Here is a 21147-nt window from a genome sequence, read left to right on the forward strand (position 1 = left end):
TGACCTTTAGGGTGACGATGGTCTCTGCTGGTTGACCTTTAGGGTGACGATGGTCTCTGCTGGTTGACCTTTAGGGTGACTGCGGTCATGGGTCCTGATGTCCAGGTGTGACTCCGCCTCCTGGTCAGTGACTGATTGATGGAGGGATAGAAACTTGTCTGCCTTATGTTACCGGCTGGCGCTGCGTGCGGTGGCCGTGGAAACGGTTGTTCTTGCTGCGCCTGTATCGGGTGACGCAGCTTTTGTCCAGCGGGGATCAGCTGGTGAAGCCGTCTGCGCTGATGTGTGGATGATTGATGCTGAATGAAAGCAGATGATGACGGGCGGCTCTCTGAAGCCCTGCCTCCGGTCTGCGGCTGCCTCGGTCCTTCTGGAGTTACCGGCTTGTGTTCCCGGGTTACTGGTGAGGCAGACGGTTTCTCCTCCATGGGAGCAGAACCAGTCCAAACGGACCGACAGAAAAGAGGATTTCTCAGGACGCCATGGAAGAACCCGACAGACTGTCGCCTGAGGATCAGAGCCTGTGCTCAGACCAGAGCTCAGCAGGTCCAGCTTGGGCCTTCCTCCACAAGCCCATCATCTCCTTGGTGATGGGGTCTCTGATGTCCGCGGCGGGCGCGCTGCTGCTCCTGCTCCGCTCAGCCGGGGTGAGCGCGTCCCGGCCTGTGGCGTCGGCCTGCCTGTCCGTAGGGCTGATGTTCGTGGCGGTGGGCCTGGTGTGGATCCCCGTCCTGAAGGAGAAGCGCCGGCGGAGACGCCTCAGCCAGGGGCTGGAGGACGAATGTTGAGGCCTCCGGCGTCGGCCATCTTTCCTTCCAGCTTTTAGGATCTACCGGAGAGGAGAGGATCTTCCTTCTGCTCTCAGTGGGATGCAACATTCTGGTTGTTGTTTCATCTTCTGTGGGTCCATCTTCAGGTTCTTCAGCCTGGAACTGGAGGAGGACATGAGTCTGAGAGGAGGAGTTGGGCTGAGCTGGGTCACAATCACAGAGTCCAGCTGCTTTTCTTCTAGGATTAACCTTCCTGTGTGGCACAGCTCACAACGAACTTAATGCCTTCAACTGGGCGCCGCATGAAGCTTATTCTGTCATCCTGGTTCTGCAGAGGATCTGGAAAGAGTTCCTGCACTGATGCCACGTGATGCCTCCTAACTTTAACTACATTAATCAGAATAAAAAATAATTCCTCTAACATCAACTCTACACCAACAGAGCATTTAGTGGAAATTTCAGCAGCAAAACCTAATTTCTAGATAATGTTATCTTCAATTAATAGAGTCTTTAAAAGTTTAAATGCTGAGTTCATTCAAATTATATTTGTCCTTAAAAGATTACAACGCTTCAGCACCAATTTTATTTTGATATTATAATTTACATGTTCTATAATCCCCTTTGATGTTCTGTTTAATGTTGTTCTCTTGTGTCCGTTTTAGTTTTTCTGTACGTTTCTTAGTTTAAATAAAGTTAGGAGAGGAAGTGGAAAAATCTTCACCGATGTTGAATAAATCTGGAAAAAGTAACTTATGGAAACCTATAAGTGCCCGAAATGTTTTCAAAGTTAGCTAAAGCACTAACCTACAAATTAGCTCCGCTATTAGCCGTTAGCGGATTGTGCCCACCACTGAGTTTGTGTGACCTTTTTGCAACGGAAATATCAGAAACTGCTTCAAAGCTCAACAGTAAATAGAAATGACCAAACGTTTCTCAGTGGGAATTTCTCAGGAATTAATCTGCTGCTTGTTTGTCAGAGATGATGCAACATCAGATCCACTGGATTCCAGATAACAACTGGTGAACGTTGTACTTTGAACAGCAGCTTGTTCCATACAGGGATTTAACCTCACAGCCCTGCAGCTGCTGTCGGACCAGGTTTCTTCTTCTTCTGGTCTGGAGGACCTCCTCTGCCATCATGTCCACCTCCATGCAGATCGCACCGGTCATGGAAGAGACGTACGATGGAGTTGGCCGCTGTAAGTGTGCCTTCTGGTTGGCGGTGGTCCACGACGTTCTGGGCGTCCTGGTCATCATGGTGGGGGTGTTCGGAGGCCTGGTGATCCACGACGTCTTCATCTACGGCGGCGCCATCATCATCTTCCTCAGCCTGATCTGGTGGATCTTCTGGTACTCGGGGAACATCGACGTTCCGCCGGAGGAGCTGGAGGACGACGTGGGCCTGATGAAGCCCCAGAACAGGCGGCTCAGCCGGGCCGTCAGGCGGGTTTCCAACAGGATCAGGAACTCCTTCAGGAAAAAGGCTCGGCCTCTGGAAGAGGAGCCCTCCGGGGGCCCCGGGCCCTCAGACTATGGTACGGATGTAAGGCTCTCCACCATATATGGCAGCTCTAAAGGCTCTTCATCAAAACAACTTGTGAGAGAAACTTTGTCCATATGAAGAGTCAGAACCTGGAGCTGGAGCTTTATTTTGTCTTTATTCACAGTTATTTTTATGCATCTCTCATCATTAGTCAACACAGAGGTGATGAATGATAAGCTGTAAACTTTGCACACAACAACAGCGGTTTGCTGACACATTCAGAGACTATTGACTGTTTTTACTGCCGACCATCTGTAGCTCATTTACAGATTTCGGAGGAGTTGAAATGAGTGAAGTGCTTAATTTTATCTGCATGATCTGTTCATTTATCATGGAAGTTGAAACAAAACACTGACACACCTGAAACAGAAAACAGTTATTATTAAACAGCTGCTGCAACCTTTTGCTTTCCAAATGTTCCCTATTTGCAGCAGAAATACTAAATTATTGCCTGCAATATATGTCAAATATAAATTAATGATGATCCACATTGAACTTCCTTAATAACTCGTAAAACATTTTTATAATTTTTGTGTGAGATTAAAAGTTGTGTAAATATCACATTTCCATCTTGTTGTTTAAACCATTAAGGATTTAAAGTGTAACTGAACTGTCATCTGAGTGTTTAGCCCCGCGATCAATGTCAGAAAAGAGGGCGGGGCTTCCATGGTCTGGGGGCGTGGCTAAGTGTGGGGACCAGAACGGGGGCTTAAAAACCACTACCAGCTTTTCAGATTCTTTAGCAGCCTTTTTTTCTAAAAGCGATACGTCTATTGTTTTTGTTTTTTTCTGTTTTTGAAAACCTTTATGGTGACGTGAAGCACCAGACGTGCATCCAGTTGAGAATTTAAGTAAAGAATTGAACATCTCTGTGCACAGATGTTCTCCATTGGACCTGACTCAACCAAGTAGAATCAGAGTATTTCATTTATGCCACCAATGAGAAAGATGAATCTGCAAAGTAATGCTCAATAATATGTATGTCAGACTTTTTAGATTTTAATCTGGGGAAAAAAATACAGTTGTGTTGTATCATTATTTTCCATGTAGAATAAAATGTTTTGTAGGTGGTATGTTATCCTCGTGAGGATTTAACAGCTGGTGGCTCGTTACATTATTTTAATAAGGGAACGTGTTATTTTTTCTTTAAAGAGGAACAAAATCTGACATTAGTTTGTCATTATAAAATTGCCACTGGATAAATCACAGACCGAGGAAAACATTTTTAGACACCAAGAAGAAGAATATTTATTCACCTGGACTGCAAAGAACCAACGGAACAAACCTAAAGCGACGGAAATCAGTTTTTCAGGTAAAAACTACAACTCCCAGCAGCGCTCGTCATCATATGACCGGAGTGTGTTTGGTCACGTGACCCGCCGCCGTCATGCGAGTGGTCAGTTTCGGTTTTTCGCAGTGTCACAGGCTGAACTGATTATACTCTGATAACTTTTGGTTTCTGGACCAAAACGGCTCCCGGTTCTGGTGACACGGGACCAAACGGCTCGGAGTTCGGCCTCGGAACCGCGTCCATCACAGCCCGCCGGGTTATTGGACCGTGAAGCGGCTCCCCAACAGGCCTCGCTGTTCACCGAGCGAGCATCAGCGCTCACGCCGCTGTTGGGTGGGTCCAGGTCGGCTACGGCGGCGGCATGGAGCCGGGGCACCGCTAGCTTGGTGTTGGTTCTGGGAGATGAGAAGAACCGTTTCCTCAGAGCCATTTCCGGTCCAGGAGGTCGGATGTCAGGATGAACGGTGAGTTTCTCATCCAGCCAGAGAGGTTCTGCTCCAGCACCCTGCTCAGAGCTAACAGAACCAGAACCAGCTACTTCCTGCACACGTTCAGCTCCAGCTGCTTTATTCTGTGGTTCGGTACACTTGGGCTCGGTTCGGTCAGATTCTGCTGCTGGGAAATGAAAGCAAAAGTCCAACAACACCGACACAGCGCTCAGGTCACCTTAACAACAGCCTAGAAACATTCAACTTTTATTTTGAAAGGAAGAGTCCAGATTCTGCCCGCTAGTTTGGTTCTGAACTTTAAATCCACTCACCACGTTTTCCTCCTTTAAAACCAGTAAAACCATTAAAAAGCACAGGACAGCTCAGGTTAGGTTTGATTTTTAATATCATTTTAATTTAATGGAGACAAAAGATTCTCCTTATGGAATCACAAGGCAAAAAGCAGCCAATCAGAGTTCATTTTATCCGTTATTTATATTAGAGTCAAATTAACTTGGCACGTTTTGAAACCGCGCTGAGCAGCAACCCTCTGTAGAAACTATTTGATATTAATATTTTATTAATTTAGATTGAAATTGTGTTTTTTCTGTTTTTATTCATTTAATTTCTCTTTTATTTCTCATATTTATAAATTTATTAGAATTATTCCTCTCTGGTCTGCCTGCTGTCTTTAAAGTGTTTTATGATTAAAATTGGCTCAACTGGATGGAAACGTTTAAGTTTTTAATTATTAAAAGAATCTTTCCACAGTTATGAAAATCTTCTTTCAGCATAAAGTTTGGCTGCAGCCCAGAGTTTCTTTAATTTCAAATTCAGTTCAAAAATACTTTATTGATTCCAAACAAAAATTAATTCTTCAAATAGTGATTAAATTGAGCTAAAATCCACTTGTTTTTGCTCAGAATCAAATTTTTTTTCATTGGAGACGTAAAAAAATCTACAAATTTCTTTTAATGAGGCAAACCTTCAAACTCTTTAAGCTTTGAATCCAAGATAAATTTTCACTTTTTAAACAAAACAAATCCAGATTCTTATTTTGGCCCATGTGGTAAAAAGTTTGGACTCCCCTGATTAATGAGAACTTCAGTAACTTTTAGAGGTTTATTCAGTACAATCTGGAGCAGAACCGTTTCTGAGCCCAGAGTAACTTTGTTCTGTTTTAACGGAGCTTTCAGGGAAACTGCCTCCATGTTTCTCTCCTCTTCGTCCCTCGTCATCATCAGTGTGTTTCCTTCCTCTGCAGGAACTCAGCAGAATGATGCAAAGAGACAGAACCTCCTAGAGAGGCTGCTGGACGCCGTCAAACAGGTGAGTTAGCTGTTAGCGTTAGCTGTTAGTGGTTAGCGTTAGCATCCTTCCTGCAGGAAGCAGCAGCGGTTCAGTTCAGTTGAGCTCTGGGAGAAATATGATGGTAAATTCTGAATTCAATAGAGATGCAGCTGCAGAACCATCTGGAAGTATTCACACCCCGTGAACATTTTCTCGAATACGAGCCAGGGCAGCTGGGCAGCGGGGCCTTGGCGAAGGGCGGGGCCTTGCGTCTGAAGGCGAGGCGCGATGCGAGGGCCAGCGATCACGAGGCGCGATCACGAGGGCGATCTTGAGGGCCTTGATCACGAGGGCCTTGAGGCGCGATGGCGGGCGAAGCGGAGGGCGATCACGAGGGCCACAGACGATCTGAGGGCGATTTTTCATCTCGAGGGCAGGCGATCTGAGGGCTGAATCAGCGAGGCGCGATCACGAGGCGGCGAGGCAGCCGGCGAGGGCCTTGAGCGAGGGCCTTGGCGGGGCGCGATGCAGCGAGGCGCGATCGAGGCGCGATCTGAGGCGCGATCACGAGGGGAGCGATCAGTCGCGGGCAGCGAGGCGAGTTGTTTGATCTTTGAACATCCAGACAAAAACTTTTGCTCAATCTTATTCAGACTGGATTTTTTAAAGACTCATCTCAGATTTGGTATTGGATTCAGGTCTGGACTTTGACTAGGCCATTGTAACCCATGAATCAGCTTTGGTCTAAAGCATCCCATAATATCTCTGCATGTTGAGAGGAAGGAGAACCTCCAGTCTTTAGGTTTTACTCCGTCCATCTTCCCATCAACTCTGTTCTTCTTGTTCCTGCTAAAGAACATTTCCACAGCATAATGCTGCCAACACCATGTTTCACTGTGGGGAGATTTTCATTTAAATCTGAAAGTTAAAATGTGATTTTATCTCTTCCTACCAGACTTGGGACCAATTTAATGATAATAAAATTTACTTTGCTCTTCTGCCGATCCTGTCAAACTGAGATTAACTTTCTTCTCTGCTTTGTGTTGATCTGTTTGGTAAAACCTTGATAAAATAAACTAAACTACAGTTTAGGGTTTTAATGTGGATCTGCGGTGATTTTACTTCCTTCACCTGCTGATCACACAGCAGGAAGTAGAAACACGTTTCCTGGGTCAGTTTTTGTGGAAATTTGTAAGAAAACATTCTGGGAGGATGAGGAGGATGATGAAGAGCAGATGGTCTAGTGGGCGTCGCCATGGCAACGTGAGCAGGTTGGGCTCAGGTTGCAGAGAAAGCAGCTGCGTGACTCTGATCGAAGGTGAACCCTGATTGTTCTGCAGCTTTAGGTGGTGTTGCTTCCTGCAGGAAGCTGCTGTGCTGCATTTTGAAACGTGAAGAAAATCCAAACTGGAAGGTCACAAAAAATGTTTCTGAAATCTGTTCTGGTTCTGCTGCCTGCAGACGGGAACTTTCTCATGTTTTCATTCCTTTCATATCTCTGCAGTGCCAAATCCGCTTTGGAGGAAGAAAAGAGATCGCCACGGACTCAGACAGCAGGTAGAGCAGGTCCAAACCCGAAATGTTTGAAATGTTTGTTTCAAACAGAACCAAACAGATTCAGACTGGACCATGTGTCTCTTTTTACTGTTAAATTGAAAGCAGCTTCAACTCTACAGCAACGAGTTCAGGAAGTTGTTGTCAAATTTTTTAAGATAGAAAACCTGACTGCGTTCTGTGAATTGTCTTAAAGGGCCGGTATCGTCTAAAATCAAACATTTTTTAAAAATCTTTCCATCATGTTATAAAATCAAACCTGGAGTGTTGCTTTGATTCTTTAATGTCTGAGAAATCCTTTAATCTCCATGGCAACCATTCAGCTGTTCAAAACACCTGGGTGGACCTTGCTCCGCCCTCATGGCGCAGCTCCTCCCCCACTCAGCTCCTCCAGACTAGCCAGCACCAATTAGCAACCAGCTGAGCTCGTTGTAGGAGCTGCTGTTCAGAGCAACGCTGGTAAAAACATTAAAGGGTTAATAGAGGAGCCATGTTGGGACGACTTCCTGGAGGCGGAGCTTCAGAAAGAGCAGGAGTTCTTAAAGAGACAGAGACCCAAATTCAAGATGTTAAATCAGGGGTCTCAAACTCCAGTCCTGGAGGGCCGCAGTCCTGCAACTTTTAGATGTTCCTCTGCTGCACCTGAACAGAATAATTAAGGTTCTGGAGAACTGAGCTACACAAGGTGGAGGTAATTAAAACCATTTCATTCCAGTGTTTTGTACCTGTGGCTCATTTAAAAACTGCAGGACTGGAGTTTGAGACCCCGGCGTTAAATCAATACATTATTTGAATGAATTAACCTGATGAATTGATTTATTGTGAAAGGCCCTTGGCTGTATGGAAATCTTCCTGTAGATGGTAAACATGATGTATGCTGCATAATAATTCATTAACTTTATAGATATAATTGGGAAAGAGTAGAAATTAGGACTGGTGCTGTCAGAATAAGCAAATCATTTAATTTCATAATAAATTGAAACAATTTATAATTTCTGTGTTTCTAAAACCTGGATGATAAAAGTCTCAGTTTGGTGTTTTGGATCGTTTTGTTTACAGAGATTTTACAATTAATTTTATTTGTTTCTGTTTAGTTTTATTTGTCTTGGATATTTAGAATGTCTTCCAGGTTCAGTGGAAAATGTTTATTAGAATTTAAAGTTTATTGATTTGTGAGAATCTGTTCTTTCGTAATGATGTCATTATTGCCTTTATTACTGGAAAATGATAATAAATAATCATTTATTGTGATAAATTAAATGTATCATCATGATGGGCCGACTTGTGAAATGAGTAAAAATGAAATGTGTAAATATAAATATGGGAGACAATTGGTGTCATAACTTTCATGTTCTTTCTACTCCTTTTTGGACTGGATATGGAGGTTTTGTGTTTTTATGTTAGATATATCTAGTTATTTTATTAATAATTATATTTTCTGCCGTCCTGGTAACTGAAGGTTTAACTGAAGCGCTCTGTGTTTGCAGGGTGATCTGTCTGTGCGCTCAGTTCGAGGCGGTGCTGCAGCACGGCCTGAGGAAGAGCAAAGGCCTGGCGCTGACCGCTGCAGCGCTGAAGCAGGCTGCCGGCTTCAGCAGCAAGACGGAAGCAGGTGAACGCATCACCAGCTGCTGAGAAACAGGAAACATCTCACTGAATGTTTCCTGTTTGTTCTCTGTTTTGAAGGTGTAACCCAGGGGTCCCCAAAGTGGCCCCTGAGGCCCTCCTGCATGTTTTAGTCTCTCCCTGGTTTAACGCACCTGGATCAAACGATGGACTAAGACTAAGAAGAACATTGACCTGCTGGAAAGGTTGCTGGTAAAACCAGGGAGAGAATATAACATGCAGGATGCAATCGGCCCTCAGGGACCCACTTTGGGGGCCCCTGGTGTAAAGCGTTGAATTGTGCAGGAACAGAGTCAGTCTGAGGAAGCAAACCTTTGGAAAAATGTCTGCTTCCCCGTTTCACTTGTTCACTGCAAAACACAAAATCTTACTAAGTATTTTTGTTTAGTGTGTATCGCAGATATCTTATTACAGTTAAAATGAGAAAAGCTAACAATAAGTCACTTTTGAGCAAGATATAAGAGCTTGTTTAAATACTTAATTACCTAATATTTATGAAAAATCTTCTAATTCACCTGGCACGTTACCTAGCAACCCAAGCCCAGCCCGTTACCTAGCAACCCCAGCCAAGCCCGTTACCTAGCAACCCCAGCCCAGCCCGTTACCTAGCAACCCCAGCCCAGCCCGTTACCTAGCAACCCCAGCCCAGCCCGTTACCTAGCAACCCAAGCCCAGCCCGTTACCTAGCAACCCAAGCCCAGCCCGTTACCTAGCAACCTAGCAAAGTGTGGTGCTGTGGTCAGGCTCCTCTGAGGGACGCTGCGACGCCTCTGCAGCTGGTTTCTCTGCTGCGTTTATCTGCCTGGTGTGAAACGTTTCTTCCGTGTTTCACTCATAATGACTTGCAGGTCCTCATGAGCTCTAAACACGCTCATCAGGATGAATCAGGCTGTAACTTGCTCAGTTTGTATCAGAATGAGTGAAAACAAAAAAAATGTTTTTAAACCATCAGGAGGGAGAAGTTTCTCATCTCCAGCCTTTCCTGGTCCGGAGGAACAGAGTTATTCTCTGTAGGGAAATTCCTTCTTGAAGATGAATAACAGTTTGCTACTAACAAGAGAATCTAAATAACACTGACTACTCCTAAGTACTCCAGATGACCACAGCTGACAGAAACAGACTTTTTTTATTGCTGCTGTTGGTTTTAAGTGTTTATTTGTAAGCCTGTCTGAATTGTTCCCGTGGATTGGGGCCTGCGGTGTGTCCTGAGCTGGACACTGAGCTGAATGAATTTTCTACCCCTGGTTCTGAGGTCGGAGGTCGTCCTGTGATTCTGCAGATCAGCTGCTCAGTGGGGCGTCCCAGAAACCCCCACAGCTCAGAAACCCCACTTCAAATCGCTTTAAATTGCATTTCCTGTTTCAAGTGGGAAATGAAACTCTGGTTAAAAAAGGTCAATAGCAGCGGCTGAGATGAAGCTAGCTAGCATTAGCCAGCATTGCTAACGATTCCTCCTCCTGCAGAGCTGACCTTCTGGCTGAATGTGAAGGAGCAGCTGAACCGCCATGAGCTGCAGCGGTTCTACTCGCTGCACCACATCTCATCCGAACTGGGCCGGGGCCGGGCCTGGCTGCGCTGCGCCCTGAACGAACATTCGCTGGAGCGCTACCTGCACACGCTGCTGGCTGACCGCCCACGGCTCGGGTTAGCATCCTGCTGGTTCAGGTTCTGGTTCTGGTCAGCTGGATGGATTAACAGGTTCTGGTTCTGTCTTCTCTAGAACCTTCTATGAAGACTGGGCTTTTGTTCTGGATGAGGAGAAAGCAAGTATGTTGCCAACCATGGCTGCAGGTGAGCGACCGTCTGTACAAACATGAAGAAATGTTAATAAACAGAAATAAATAAAATACACATACAATAAAACATAAATAAACATATTTTGGGCAGAATACTTCGAAGACCTCCTCAATCCCACCAACATGTCTTCCATTGAGGAAGCTGAGGCTGGGAACTCTGGGTTGGGATCTTCAGTCTCTGGAGACGAGGTCGCCGAGGCCAAAAGGCACCCCGGTGGCCAAAAGGCACCCCGGTGGCCAAAAGGCTCCCCGGTGGCCAAAAGGCTCCCCGGTGGCCCTGGGGGTGGATGAGATCCGTCCAGAGTTCCTTAAGGCTCTGGATGTTGTAGGGTTGTGTTGGCTAATGTGACTCTTCAGTATCACATGGACATCGGGGGCAGTTCCCCTGGATTGGCAGACCGGGGTGGTGGTCCCCCTGTTCAAAAAGGGGGACCGGAGGGTGTGCTCCAATTACAGGGGGGTTACACTCTTAAGCCTCCCTGGCAAGGTCTATTCAGGGGTTCTGGAGAGGAGGGTCCGTCGGTTTGTCGAACCTCGGATTCAGGAAGAGCAGTGTGGTTCTGGTTCTGGTCGTGGAACACTGGACCAGCTCTACACCCTCAGCAGGTCCTGGAGGGTTCTGGGAGTTCGCCCAACCAGTCTACATGTGTTTTGTGGACTTGGAGAAGGCGTTCGACCGTGTCCCTCGGGAAACCCTGTGGGGGGTTCTTCGGGAGTATGGGGTACCGGGCTCCTTGATACGGGCTGTCAGGTCCCTGTAGGACCGGTGTCAGAGTCTGGTCCGCATTGCCGGCAGTAAGTCGGGTTCGTTTCCGGTGAGAGTTGGACTCCGCCAGGACTGCCCTTTGTCACCGATTCTGTTGCTGAATCGCCAACAACGGGGCGACTGATGTTAACCGGCAGACGGGACCCGGTCAGCTGGTTTGCCAGTCCGGCTTCTCACAGGAGAAAAGAAAAGTGCAGCGGTTGATTTTTCGACTGTTGCTGAGCTTGATAACATCATAAGATCGGCTTCACGTGTAAAAATCGGCCGATTACCGATCTCCCTAAATTGAGGAAATCAGCACCAATAAATCACCACACTATTATAAATATATGAATATATCTCTGAAAAAATATAAAAATGTCTATAACTATATAACTAATATTGAAATGTAAAATATTAAATTTTACCGGAACAGGAAGTGAGACCTTAAACTTCACTTCCTGGAGATTCATAATGTAGGTTATGAATCTTTATAATTTAAACAGATTCATTACTGCCTTGTTTTCTAGGTAATTATATTTATATTATATCTATAATTATATTTTTGGTTATCGCTCATTAAACCTAAAAATGAAGGTTCTCAGAATGTCACTGAATAGAGACGTGGATTTTCTAGGACACTTTTTCCCTCCACTCAACTGTAAAAACGTTTCTGTTTGAGAATTTATTGTTTTAAAGTTTTGTTAACTTTAAGATGAAAAACTACAAATGTCCCTTTTTGAACTGAGTTGGTGGATTAAACCTGACCCAGATATTCTGATTTCCTGTTTCCCCTCCAGGTTTGAACTCCATCCTGTTTGCCATCAACATCGATAACAGCGACCTGAACGGCGGCGCGCCGCGCGGCGGCGGCTCGTCCGTCTCCAGCCTGCTGAAGGAATCCACGCAGGGCATCGGCAGCCTGCTGAAGGAATCCACGCAGGGCGTCAGCTCCCTGCTGCGGGAGATCAGCACCGCCACCGCCGTGGTGCCCGGCTTCACGCCGAAGTCCGGCGCCGCCTCCGACCCGCTGCCCGTCCTGCCCCGCAGCGCCTCTGCTGGTAGGAAGCCGCTCTGGTTCCTACTGACACGGCTTGGTTAGGAAAAGATGTTGACGTTTACAAATTTAGTTTCAAAATATTGAAATTAAAATGTTTAGTTCATGCTGTGCTCGGTCTGCGGTGGTTAACATTCACTCACCTCTGGATTACAAACGCTTGATGTGTCGCAGGGCTGGCCAATAAACATGATGACACGTTATCGGTATCAATAGACAATACTTAAAATAATATGGATCATTTCATTGAACTCTGATCCAGAATCGCACGGCATTCTGGGAGATGGAAGCTAGCTACAACTTGTTGTGTAGCAGCAGTTTCAAGTTGCCCCAACATGCTGGGCGTACTTCACTCCACCAAACATCGGTTGGTTTCTGCGACCCGGAACAGGAACCGGGCCAAACTGCTTTACTCCTTCTCCTTCCACTCATCCCTCTTTCTGCGTTTGTCTTTCGCTCTTTTGCTCACACTTTTTCTTTCTTTGGCTCTCGTTCTTCTGTGAGCTTCGATTTCTCTGTGACTGAACCGTAACTGGGTTCAGAGGAGCGGCTCCATGTTCCCCAGGAAGCCGCTCTGCCCCTGACAGGAACAAACGTTTCTTTTCTGTTTGAAATGAACACAGTTGATCTTTCTGATCGTTTCTGTGTCCGCAGTGATTCCTGGCGTTCCGCACCTAATCGGTTTCCATTGATTTTCCCATCATGGAGTTTCTGATGTCAGCAGCAGCTGTTTCATTTCTCTACATTTGTTTAATAGCCAGAAAACTGAAAATGTGTAATTTGAATCGTTTGTTGAAAAACGATTTGAGTTTCAATCAGCAGTTTTTAAAGAAAACAAAAGTTTCTTTAAATTTGAGTTTCTGGTTTTTGTCTCGGCCCAGACTCGGGGCTGAGGAAGGAGCGACGGAGGAGGAAGAAAATCACCAACATCATTTCCTTCGACGACGACCTGGACGGCGGGGCTGAGGATGAGGAGGACGGCGATGAAGAGGCGAAGGCGAGGAGTCGCCGCGGCGCTCCGACTCAGAGCAGCGTGGAGGAAGGCATCGACCCGCTGGAGCCGCCGCTGTCCGGGTCTCCGGCCCAGAACGGCGTCCCAGAGCCGGAGGACGCTGGCTGGGTCGGGTCGCCGAGGCCCGGCCGCACGGCGCCCCCTGCTGGGCCGCCGCTCCCCGACAGCCAGAGCGCAGAGAACGAGGAGGAGGAGGACGACGAAGAGGAGGAGACGAGGAAACCCCGAACTGGAATCCAGGACGGACTGGCCTCTGACCAGTGAGTCTAAAACAAACCGCAGAACCACCAGCCTCTCCAGAACCTCTGCTTGATTTGGACCTCAGGCAACAGAACCACAGAACGTTCTGGACCTGGGAAGAGGAAGGAAATGCAGGGATGCATCCGATGTTAGCAGTTAGCTCTAGAGGCGCTAAGGCTAGGTTAGCACCGAGACTGAATCCGATGTGTTTCCTTTCATATCCGACTCTTTTGGGTCGGTTCAGACCGACCCGTTCAGATCTACCACCTGGAAATGAATCAGGAATATTGACAATAATATCGGCTGTTCCTACCGATGTTATCGTCTTCGCAATATTTACCGATATTATAGCTAATCCGATATTTTCCAACAAGCTGCAGCTTTCAACTCACTGATGGAATAAATTCATCTGGTTTGTTACAGAAACCAAAAATTTAAATTTAAAACTTCAGTAGATGGAGGATTCTGCAGGAGATTTGGTTCTGACTGGCCCGGTACTGACAGGTCTGGTTCTGACTGGTCCGGTTCTGACTCGCCTGGTTCTGACTGGTGGTTCTGGTTCCAGGCTGGTGGTGGGCAGCCTGTCCAGTGTTTCCACCTGGAGTCCGGTCCAAACCGTGACCGACCAGACCAGTGCCGACATCCTGATTCCTGTGAACCCGGCGGATCCTGATCCAGGTACCGGACCGGTTCTGTGTAACAGAACTGGTAATCTGAGGTACTTTCCGTGGCGACTGGTCCTTTCAGTTTCACTTCTGTTCCTGCAGTGAGTTCTGTGGAGGAGGCGGCCGGGTTCCCCGCCCCGTGCCGCTCCATCGGGTCGACGGAGAACTGTGAGGCCAGCAGAACCCAGCTCGCCTTCAGGTCGGGTTCTGATGTTTGGATCGGCTGCAACCTGACCGGAGTCCAAACTAACCATCTGATTGTTCATCTGTGTTGCTGCAGCATGGAGTCCAGTCCGCCGGTCCGGTCCGGTCCGCTGTCCGCTGGGCTGCCGGACTCCATGACGGTCGGTGAGTCTCTGTTTTTATTCTGGGCCGACTTCTGGTTCTGTGTGCTTCCAAACCGGTTCTGACGATGAATCATCCGGGTTTCCTGCAGCAGCAGAACCAGAATGCGTTCTGGTTCTGCTGCTGCAGAGACATTTGGACCATCTGACCCATCCCAGCAGTTAAATCCTCACTTCCTCTTCAGGTTCTGTTAGCTTAACCAGTTTGACCCGGTTTGATCAAACTGGACTGGTTCTGCGTTTTCCTAAATTATTTTCTGTCTGAACGTTTTCTGCATTTAGTTGAATAAATTAAATAAAAGCTGATTTTGGCGAAGCATCGTCTGGATTAACATGATTCTAGTTATTATAAAATCTTGGCTCTTAAAGATCAACTCTCTGTTTTGTACTAAAGATTTTCTATTATGAGAAAATTATGTGGTGATAATTTTACCCTGAATATAAAAATAAAGTCTCCATCTGCTTCTCTCACTGCCGGGTATTTATTCCTAATAAAACACCTGGTTATTGAAAAAGTTAAATAAATAAAAGTCAAAGGTTTTTCATGCTTGACCTGCAGTCAGGGCCACAAACGGCCCCCGGGCCACAAACGGCCCCCGGGCCACACTTTGGACACCCCGGCCTTAAAGGAACAAAATGAACTGGGAGTGAGAACCTGGAGGAAATTTCCTGCTGCTTTGACTCCGATGAACCACCAGGTGGCACTGTGTCCACGCTGTGCAGCCGTTACTGTATCTACTGTAAATATTTCCTCTCTGCTCCCGCTGCAGCCGAGGAGCCGTGAATCTGTTGACTTTCATTCAGCGATTCTCCAGAGACGCTTCAGTCGAAACGAAGAAAACCTGAAAATATCTGCAGCACAGGAGCAGCTGTTTACCGTTAATCTGAGTCAGGCTGGATTTATTCATCTGCAGCTTCAGCAGCAATGTTTCCCACCGCAGTCTGGAACACGGGGCTCAAAGTGAGGTCCGGGGGCCATTCATGGGCCCCCATGATCTCAGTTTTAGAAAGGAGGAAATCCGTCAAAAATATGAGAAACAAAAAATGGATTTCTTTTTGTCAACAAAGTTTTTTCATTAATATTAATTTCAAAACAACTAGAAGCAGAAATGACGACCTACTTTTTCTCAAAAGCAAATCTTTCTTCTTAGAGAGGAAAACAATCGACTCAGAAAATGTTTCTTATGGTCCAGATTAACGGACGGACGTTTCCCAGGTTTTCAAGATAAAATAGAAAAAACTCAAATTCACTTTGCATTTCGTTTTTTTAGTGTTTGATAAAGTTAATTGCAGAATCTATAATTAATAATATCAAATAAAAAACCCTTTTTCCTGCTAGATCATGGAATAAATATCAGATCTGAACGACAGAGATGAGTTCATCTCAGTTTCTCTCATCGTTCATGGAGCTTCTTTAGAAATCTGGACTGTGGACGCTAACATTAGCATTAGCTGCTACATGCTAGCAATCAGATGCTATTTTAGACTAGCATAGCTTCTGATAGGCTAACTGCAGTTAAAAGACTGAAATCTACACCAGGCCTGAAATAATAACTAATAATACAGACGGTCTTCAAATAAACAAGATTTTTTTCATTTACCGTAATTTCCGGACTATAGAGGCACTTGATTAAGCCACACCCCCTACATTTTTAAAGGAAACACATTTTGTACATACATAAGCCGCATGTGCCTTCATTGAAACATGAGATATTTACAAAGAAAGACGGTACACAGAAAGTGTTTTTAAAGTTTTAATAATATGCCGTAGCTTTTCTTTCTGAACAGCAGCAGTATAGCAAAACACTAACAGGGCTGGTTTAAATAACGTGCAGTTGGTAGCGCTGTTGCCTTGCAGCAAGAAGGTCGTGGGATCGATTCCTGGCCCGGGTCTTTCTGCATGGTGGGTTCTCTTCAGTTTCCTCCCAGAAACATTCATTAGTCTGAGCCTGGTTGTTCGTCCGGTCTGCCTCTGTGTTGGCCTGTGATGGACTGGTGACCATTCGTAATCAGAGGCGCCGTCTCCGTCCCCGTCTCCGTCTCTGTCTCCGTCCCCCTCTGCGTGTCGGACCCTCTGCAGTTGTTTCTTCTCCTCTGCGACCCGTTGGTTCTCCGCCGGCGGTTCTGATTTCTGCTCACTGTTTGTGGTCGAAGTGTTGGGCTTCAGTGATTTCCTGCTGGATGTGGCGCCTTGAGGCCGAGCGGATCGCTGATTGGAGGCGGACGGCTCTGATTCACAAGGCAGCATGATTACAAGGCTCGGTTCTGCTAATGCTGCTGTTACCGGACCAGCAGAGTTCTGCTGAATGTTTGGACTCTGAGCAGAGGCCATGACTTCATCTTCCATCATCGGTTTCCTCTCTGAGAGAAGAATTACATTTTTCCATGTTTGAGGTATTTTAGTAGCTGTTGCTTGTTTCTGGGGGGAATCTAAAGAGCGACGCGCTGGTTCCTGAAGTGACAGCAATATGTTTAGAGGTCCCTCAGCAGGTTATCTGGCAGCAGGTTAGGAGTTTAATTTAAAGTCAAACTGATGATGATGATGTTCTGTAACTTCTAAAACACTCAGCGTTTCATTCTGGGCCACGCAAACATTTTAATATCCTCATCAGAAACGGATGTTTTATTAAAGGCTGAAATCGATGCGTCAGCAAGTTTCTGCCATCTGGTTTGATCTGATGCAGCTTTTCTGTCCTGATTAAAACCGGAGAGAACAGGAAGGTTTCCTTATTCCTATAAACCTCTGCAGCAAACTGTTTACACCCTTAGAGATCCATTTTCTACGCACGTCAACAATTCACTTTCAACGCTACAAAATAAAATAAGAACTTCTCATGTTTGTTTTCTCATCCAGCTTCTTGAGTCCTTTCTCTGTTTTTGTTGCTCTTTTGAATATTGTCCAACTTTTCTTAAACATTTCTGTTTTTTGTCCTGTTTTTTAAAACAGAAATGGGTAAAATGCATCAAAGACTCAGGACGTCGTTCCCACAGGAAAATTGATTCAGATCCTTATTTATCCTAAATGTGAATTAAATGTAGCTCAAATAAAGCGCGTGTCTTTAGACTCGGGGACGCCTGCGGCCTCAGGCGCCCGTCAGCCCGGCCTCATGCGGGTCGGGTTGAACTGAAGTCAGTTCCACTGTTCTGAATCTGAGTCGCTGAGGATCTCCAGTAGCAGTCAGTGTTGCAACAAATCTGAAGAGTCCTCTGAAAGCTGTTGCTCTGACAGTTTCATGACTTTCCTGACATGCTAACATGCTAACAGCATCAGCGGTTAGCTAGCTCTGCTAATCCTCCTCCTTTGCTTTTGCCGCTCCTCTTTAAATCAGCCGAGGTTTCTGCGTATTTTTCCATATTGACAAACAAAAGTCTGTTGGGAAATAATTTCTGGACAAATGGATGTTGAGATTGGATGATGTCAGAAGTATGGCAAGCTGTTTCCAACAAAATCAGTGGCATCCTGCGCATGTTAAAATCCTGAGATAATTGAAAACTGCTCAACTCTGGTTTCTGAATCCTCACCAACGTCACCAATAAAACATTTTTTACTGGTTTTTCTGGCAGGAAAACACAAATGATCAGGAGATGCTGTTATTCCTGATTTCTGCCAAATCACAGAAACAGGAAGTCTTAAAAACCCGGCTTGAGTTTTTCCTTCTCCTTGTTGTTTCTGCTTTAATATCTGAACTGTTTGGATGGGAATATCAGTTGTGGTAAGTAAAGCAGTGAAAATGTCTGATTCTGGTGTTTATTTGTTTCAGTGGAGCTGCGTCAAGCCATCGTAGCCATGATGAACAGGAAGGACGAGCTGGTGGAGGAGAACACGTACGTCCCTCTAAACCTTCCCCCAGAAAAACATTCAAGACGTTTTATTCAAGAAAAATCTTTGATTTCCCAGAATAAAATCTCAGTTTCCATGCAGTTTGAACGCAGCCTGTTGGACAGACTTTTAAAGTGCCGTTAATCAGAGTGATTGTAAATCTGTTGAGCAGCATTTCATTTCTCCGTGATTTGGCTATTAAAGTGATGCAGACACATTTGTGTTGATGAAGTGTTTTTACGTCGGGGCTAATTGTGATTCATCGTCTCATTTCGAGCGCCAATTAAAACGGCGTTCCTCTAAATTATTGTTTATGAAAACAGCATCAGCAGAACGGCGGAGGTAAATCCTCTGAACGGCGGGAGCAGGATGTTTGCTAACGCAGGCGTGACCTGCTGCGTGTGTGCAGGTCGCTGCGCGGCCTGCTGGACGGCGAGATGGAGCACTCAGCCGGCCTGAGGCAGGAAACCGAGCTGCTCAAGAAGAAGCTGGCAGAGCTGGAGGAGAGGCACGGGGCCAAGGTCCAGGCGCTGGCCAGGTACCGCTCGCTCCGTCTCCGCACCACAACCTCAGCAACAAGGCCCTGTGTGTACAGCACCAGCCCACAGCATCACACTGCCAACACCATGCTCAGCAATATGGTTGCAAAGTGTCACCCAGCATGTTTCCTGTCACTGAAGTTTTTGTTGAGCTGAAAGTTCAGTATAGTTTTTTTCCAAAAATTATACTGAACTAAGAGCTGAAATACTTCCAGGTATTTTTCCTTTAATGTGTTTCCTGATCAGATGATGATCAGGAAACGGTCAGCGGCCGGTCAGCGGCCGGTCAGCGGCCGGTCAGCGGCCGGTCAGCGGCCGGTCAGCACAAAAGGAGAAACATTTCATTGGAAAAATTTAGAAAACTTTATTTTTTCTTCCACTCTGCAGCTGTGTGATGTTCATGTTGGTCTCTCATGGTAGAAGTCAGTGATGTGGCTGATTGGTGACCAAAACCTTTAACTCAGTAATTTTCATCCATTAATTACTAAAATTAGAAACATTTTGACACAATTAATTTTTCCAGGTTTTTTTCAGGGTTTTTTATTAATTTCTGGGAGCCTGTTAGCTGTTAGCTGTACATCCTAACAGCAGTGGGAGCTGCTTCTCTCTGGGCTGGTGACCTTCTGACCTTTAAACTTTCAGTAATGGTTTCAAAACAAAAGCAGCACAAACGTAGCAGAGTGGATTTGTTAGATTTGACTAGGATTGGGTTGTTTGCTGACCTTTCGTGACCTCTGGAAAACATTTATTAATATCTGTAAAGTGATAGCGGCGCGTTCACCCCGCTGGGTGCCGGGCGGCGGGTCAGGATGGAGCGAGGCCTGGCTCTGGAGTGGCTCTATCGGAGGCTGCTTCTCTAACGAGGAGCGGCTTCATGCCAGCTGCTGCGTTTGGGTTAAATGTTTATTTCCAGCACCAGATGGTCCGTTCTTCCAGCAGGAAGCCAACAGTTGTCGGCTAATTTTAGCGCTTTTCTGTGTGGATGCTCTTCGAAAGCAACGCAGCACCTAAACCCAAGGAGGCGGCTCACTGTGTGTGTGTGTGTGTGTGTGTGTGTGTGTGTGTGTGTGTGTGTGTGTGAGAGAGGTTGATTGGGCATGGGGGTGGTAGAGGATGATCGAGCCTCCATAGATAGATCCCAGTCTGACGCAGACGCCAGCACAGGGGAGTCGGCTAAAAACGGGCCGCTGCTCATTTACTGACTTACTCACGCAGAAAAATCAGAAACGGAACAGAACCCGTCCAAACCCACCCACCCAAACCCACCAGCAGATTCACACACAGCTTTTACTGGACCTCCTGCAGACAAACGTCCAACCTGAGAAACGCCCTGAGGAATGAATGAATGAATGAATGAATATCTGCAGGATTAACAAGTTCAAATCCACTTTTTTTTTATCTTTCCATGTTTTTTCCTCATCAAGGACAAACCTGATTCATGTTTGAAAAATACTTAAATCTCCATGGCAACCATTCAGCTGTTAAACGCCTGGGTGGACCTAGCCCCGCCTCCGAGGCGCAGCTCCTCCCCCACTCAGCTCCTGCAGACTAGCCGGCAGCAATTAGCAGCTGAGCTCATTATATGAGCTGCTGTTCAGAGCAGCACTGGTAGAAACTTTAAAGGGTTAATAGAGGAGCCATGACTTCCTGGAGGCGGAGCTTCAGGAAGAGCAGGAGTTTTAAAGAGAAAGAGGCCCAATTTTAAGTTGTTAATTTATGAAGTCAAATTTTCTTTGTCACATTTGATACATTGAGCATTTTTATAAGAATTTAAGGTGACGTAGTTACTTGGTTGTTTATAAAATGATTCTATGTGCCTGAAAAACAGGATGCCGCCCCTTTAAGACTTTGGTTTGGCTGCTTCCTTCCTGTAAACCAGAAGTGACCATATTTGGAGAAGCAGGGATTATTTTTGAGGTCATCTGCAGTAGAGATGGGCAAATTGTTTATCATTTATTGTGAAATATTCCTACAAGAATTTAGATTTACTGTTCTTTTAATAAATGCCAATTAATGTTAAATATCTACATATAAAACTGAAAGTATTATCGGCCATGTCTCTGATTATAGTGTTGTGAGTAAATCCAGATTAATCAGTTTATTATGTTCAGTTATCGCTCTGCCTTTTCAGGAAAATCAGACTTTAAATGGAGAGGTAATGAGTTTAGTGTAACCTTTCTCTCCATCTGCCAGCGTGGCGGCTGCTACAGAAACCCAGACTCTAAACCAGATCTGGATTGGGTGTGATCTCCATATGCCTTTAAGGCACTGTGTAATCCCGGAGCGGCGGTGTGGTTCTGAGGCCCGGCCCCGTGGTGAGTGGACCATCTGCCGCCAGGCGCTCTGCTCTCTTTCTGCCGCCGGCCGTTCTGGTTCTCAATGTTTGTTTCGGGGCGTCAATAACCAGGAGATTTGGACCAGTCGGGT

General features: G+C 45.9%; 3 protein-coding genes across 3 annotated transcripts in view; all 3 read left to right on the forward strand.

Moving 5' to 3' along the window:
• Positions 1–482: 482 nt before the first annotated feature.
• On the forward strand, positions 483–788 carry LOC122823505 (phosphoinositide-interacting protein-like). The gene has a single exon (XM_044103172.1). It carries the CDS (start codon positions 483–485, stop codon positions 786–788), a length of 306 nt encoding a protein of 101 aa, XP_043959107.1.
• A 937-nt stretch (positions 789–1725) lies between these two features.
• Positions 1726–2757, forward strand: LOC122823101 (transmembrane protein 238-like). The gene has a single exon (XM_044102372.1). The coding sequence runs from the start codon at positions 1909–1911 to the stop codon at positions 2389–2391; it is 483 nt and encodes a 160-aa protein (XP_043958307.1). The 5' UTR covers positions 1726–1908; the 3' UTR covers positions 2392–2757.
• An 841-nt stretch (positions 2758–3598) lies between these two features.
• The window catches only part of snx29 (sorting nexin 29), a 92450-nt gene continuing 74901 nt past the window's right edge, over positions 3599–21147 (forward strand). Inside the window, exons 1-13 of the mRNA XM_044102185.1 lie at positions 3599–4068; positions 5297–5361; positions 6827–6879; positions 8364–8488; positions 9966–10146; positions 10223–10293; positions 11844–12104; positions 12982–13372; positions 13918–14030; positions 14120–14216; positions 14298–14365; positions 18123–18186; positions 18591–18719. Of these exons, the coding sequence (XP_043958120.1) occupies positions 4062–4068; positions 5297–5361; positions 6827–6879; positions 8364–8488; positions 9966–10146; positions 10223–10293; positions 11844–12104; positions 12982–13372; positions 13918–14030; positions 14120–14216; positions 14298–14365; positions 18123–18186; positions 18591–18719 (1625 nt within the window). The 5' untranslated portion in view covers positions 3599–4061. The remainder of the gene's footprint in view (positions 4069–5296; positions 5362–6826; positions 6880–8363; positions 8489–9965; positions 10147–10222; positions 10294–11843; positions 12105–12981; positions 13373–13917; positions 14031–14119; positions 14217–14297; positions 14366–18122; positions 18187–18590; positions 18720–21147) is intronic.

This window comes from Gambusia affinis, linkage group LG20 (genome assembly GCF_019740435.1).
Source record: "Gambusia affinis linkage group LG20, SWU_Gaff_1.0, whole genome shotgun sequence".
NCBI lineage: Eukaryota > Metazoa > Chordata > Actinopteri > Cyprinodontiformes > Poeciliidae > Gambusia > Gambusia affinis.

Excerpts from the sequence above, each read along its gene's own strand:
- LOC122823505 (XM_044103172.1), top strand. The coding sequence starts at position 483 with ATGGAAGAACCCGACAGACTGTCGCCTGAGGATCAGAGCCTGTGCTCA.
- LOC122823101 (XM_044102372.1), top strand. The coding sequence starts at position 1,909 with ATGTCCACCTCCATGCAGATCGCACCGGTCATGGAAGAGACGTACGAT.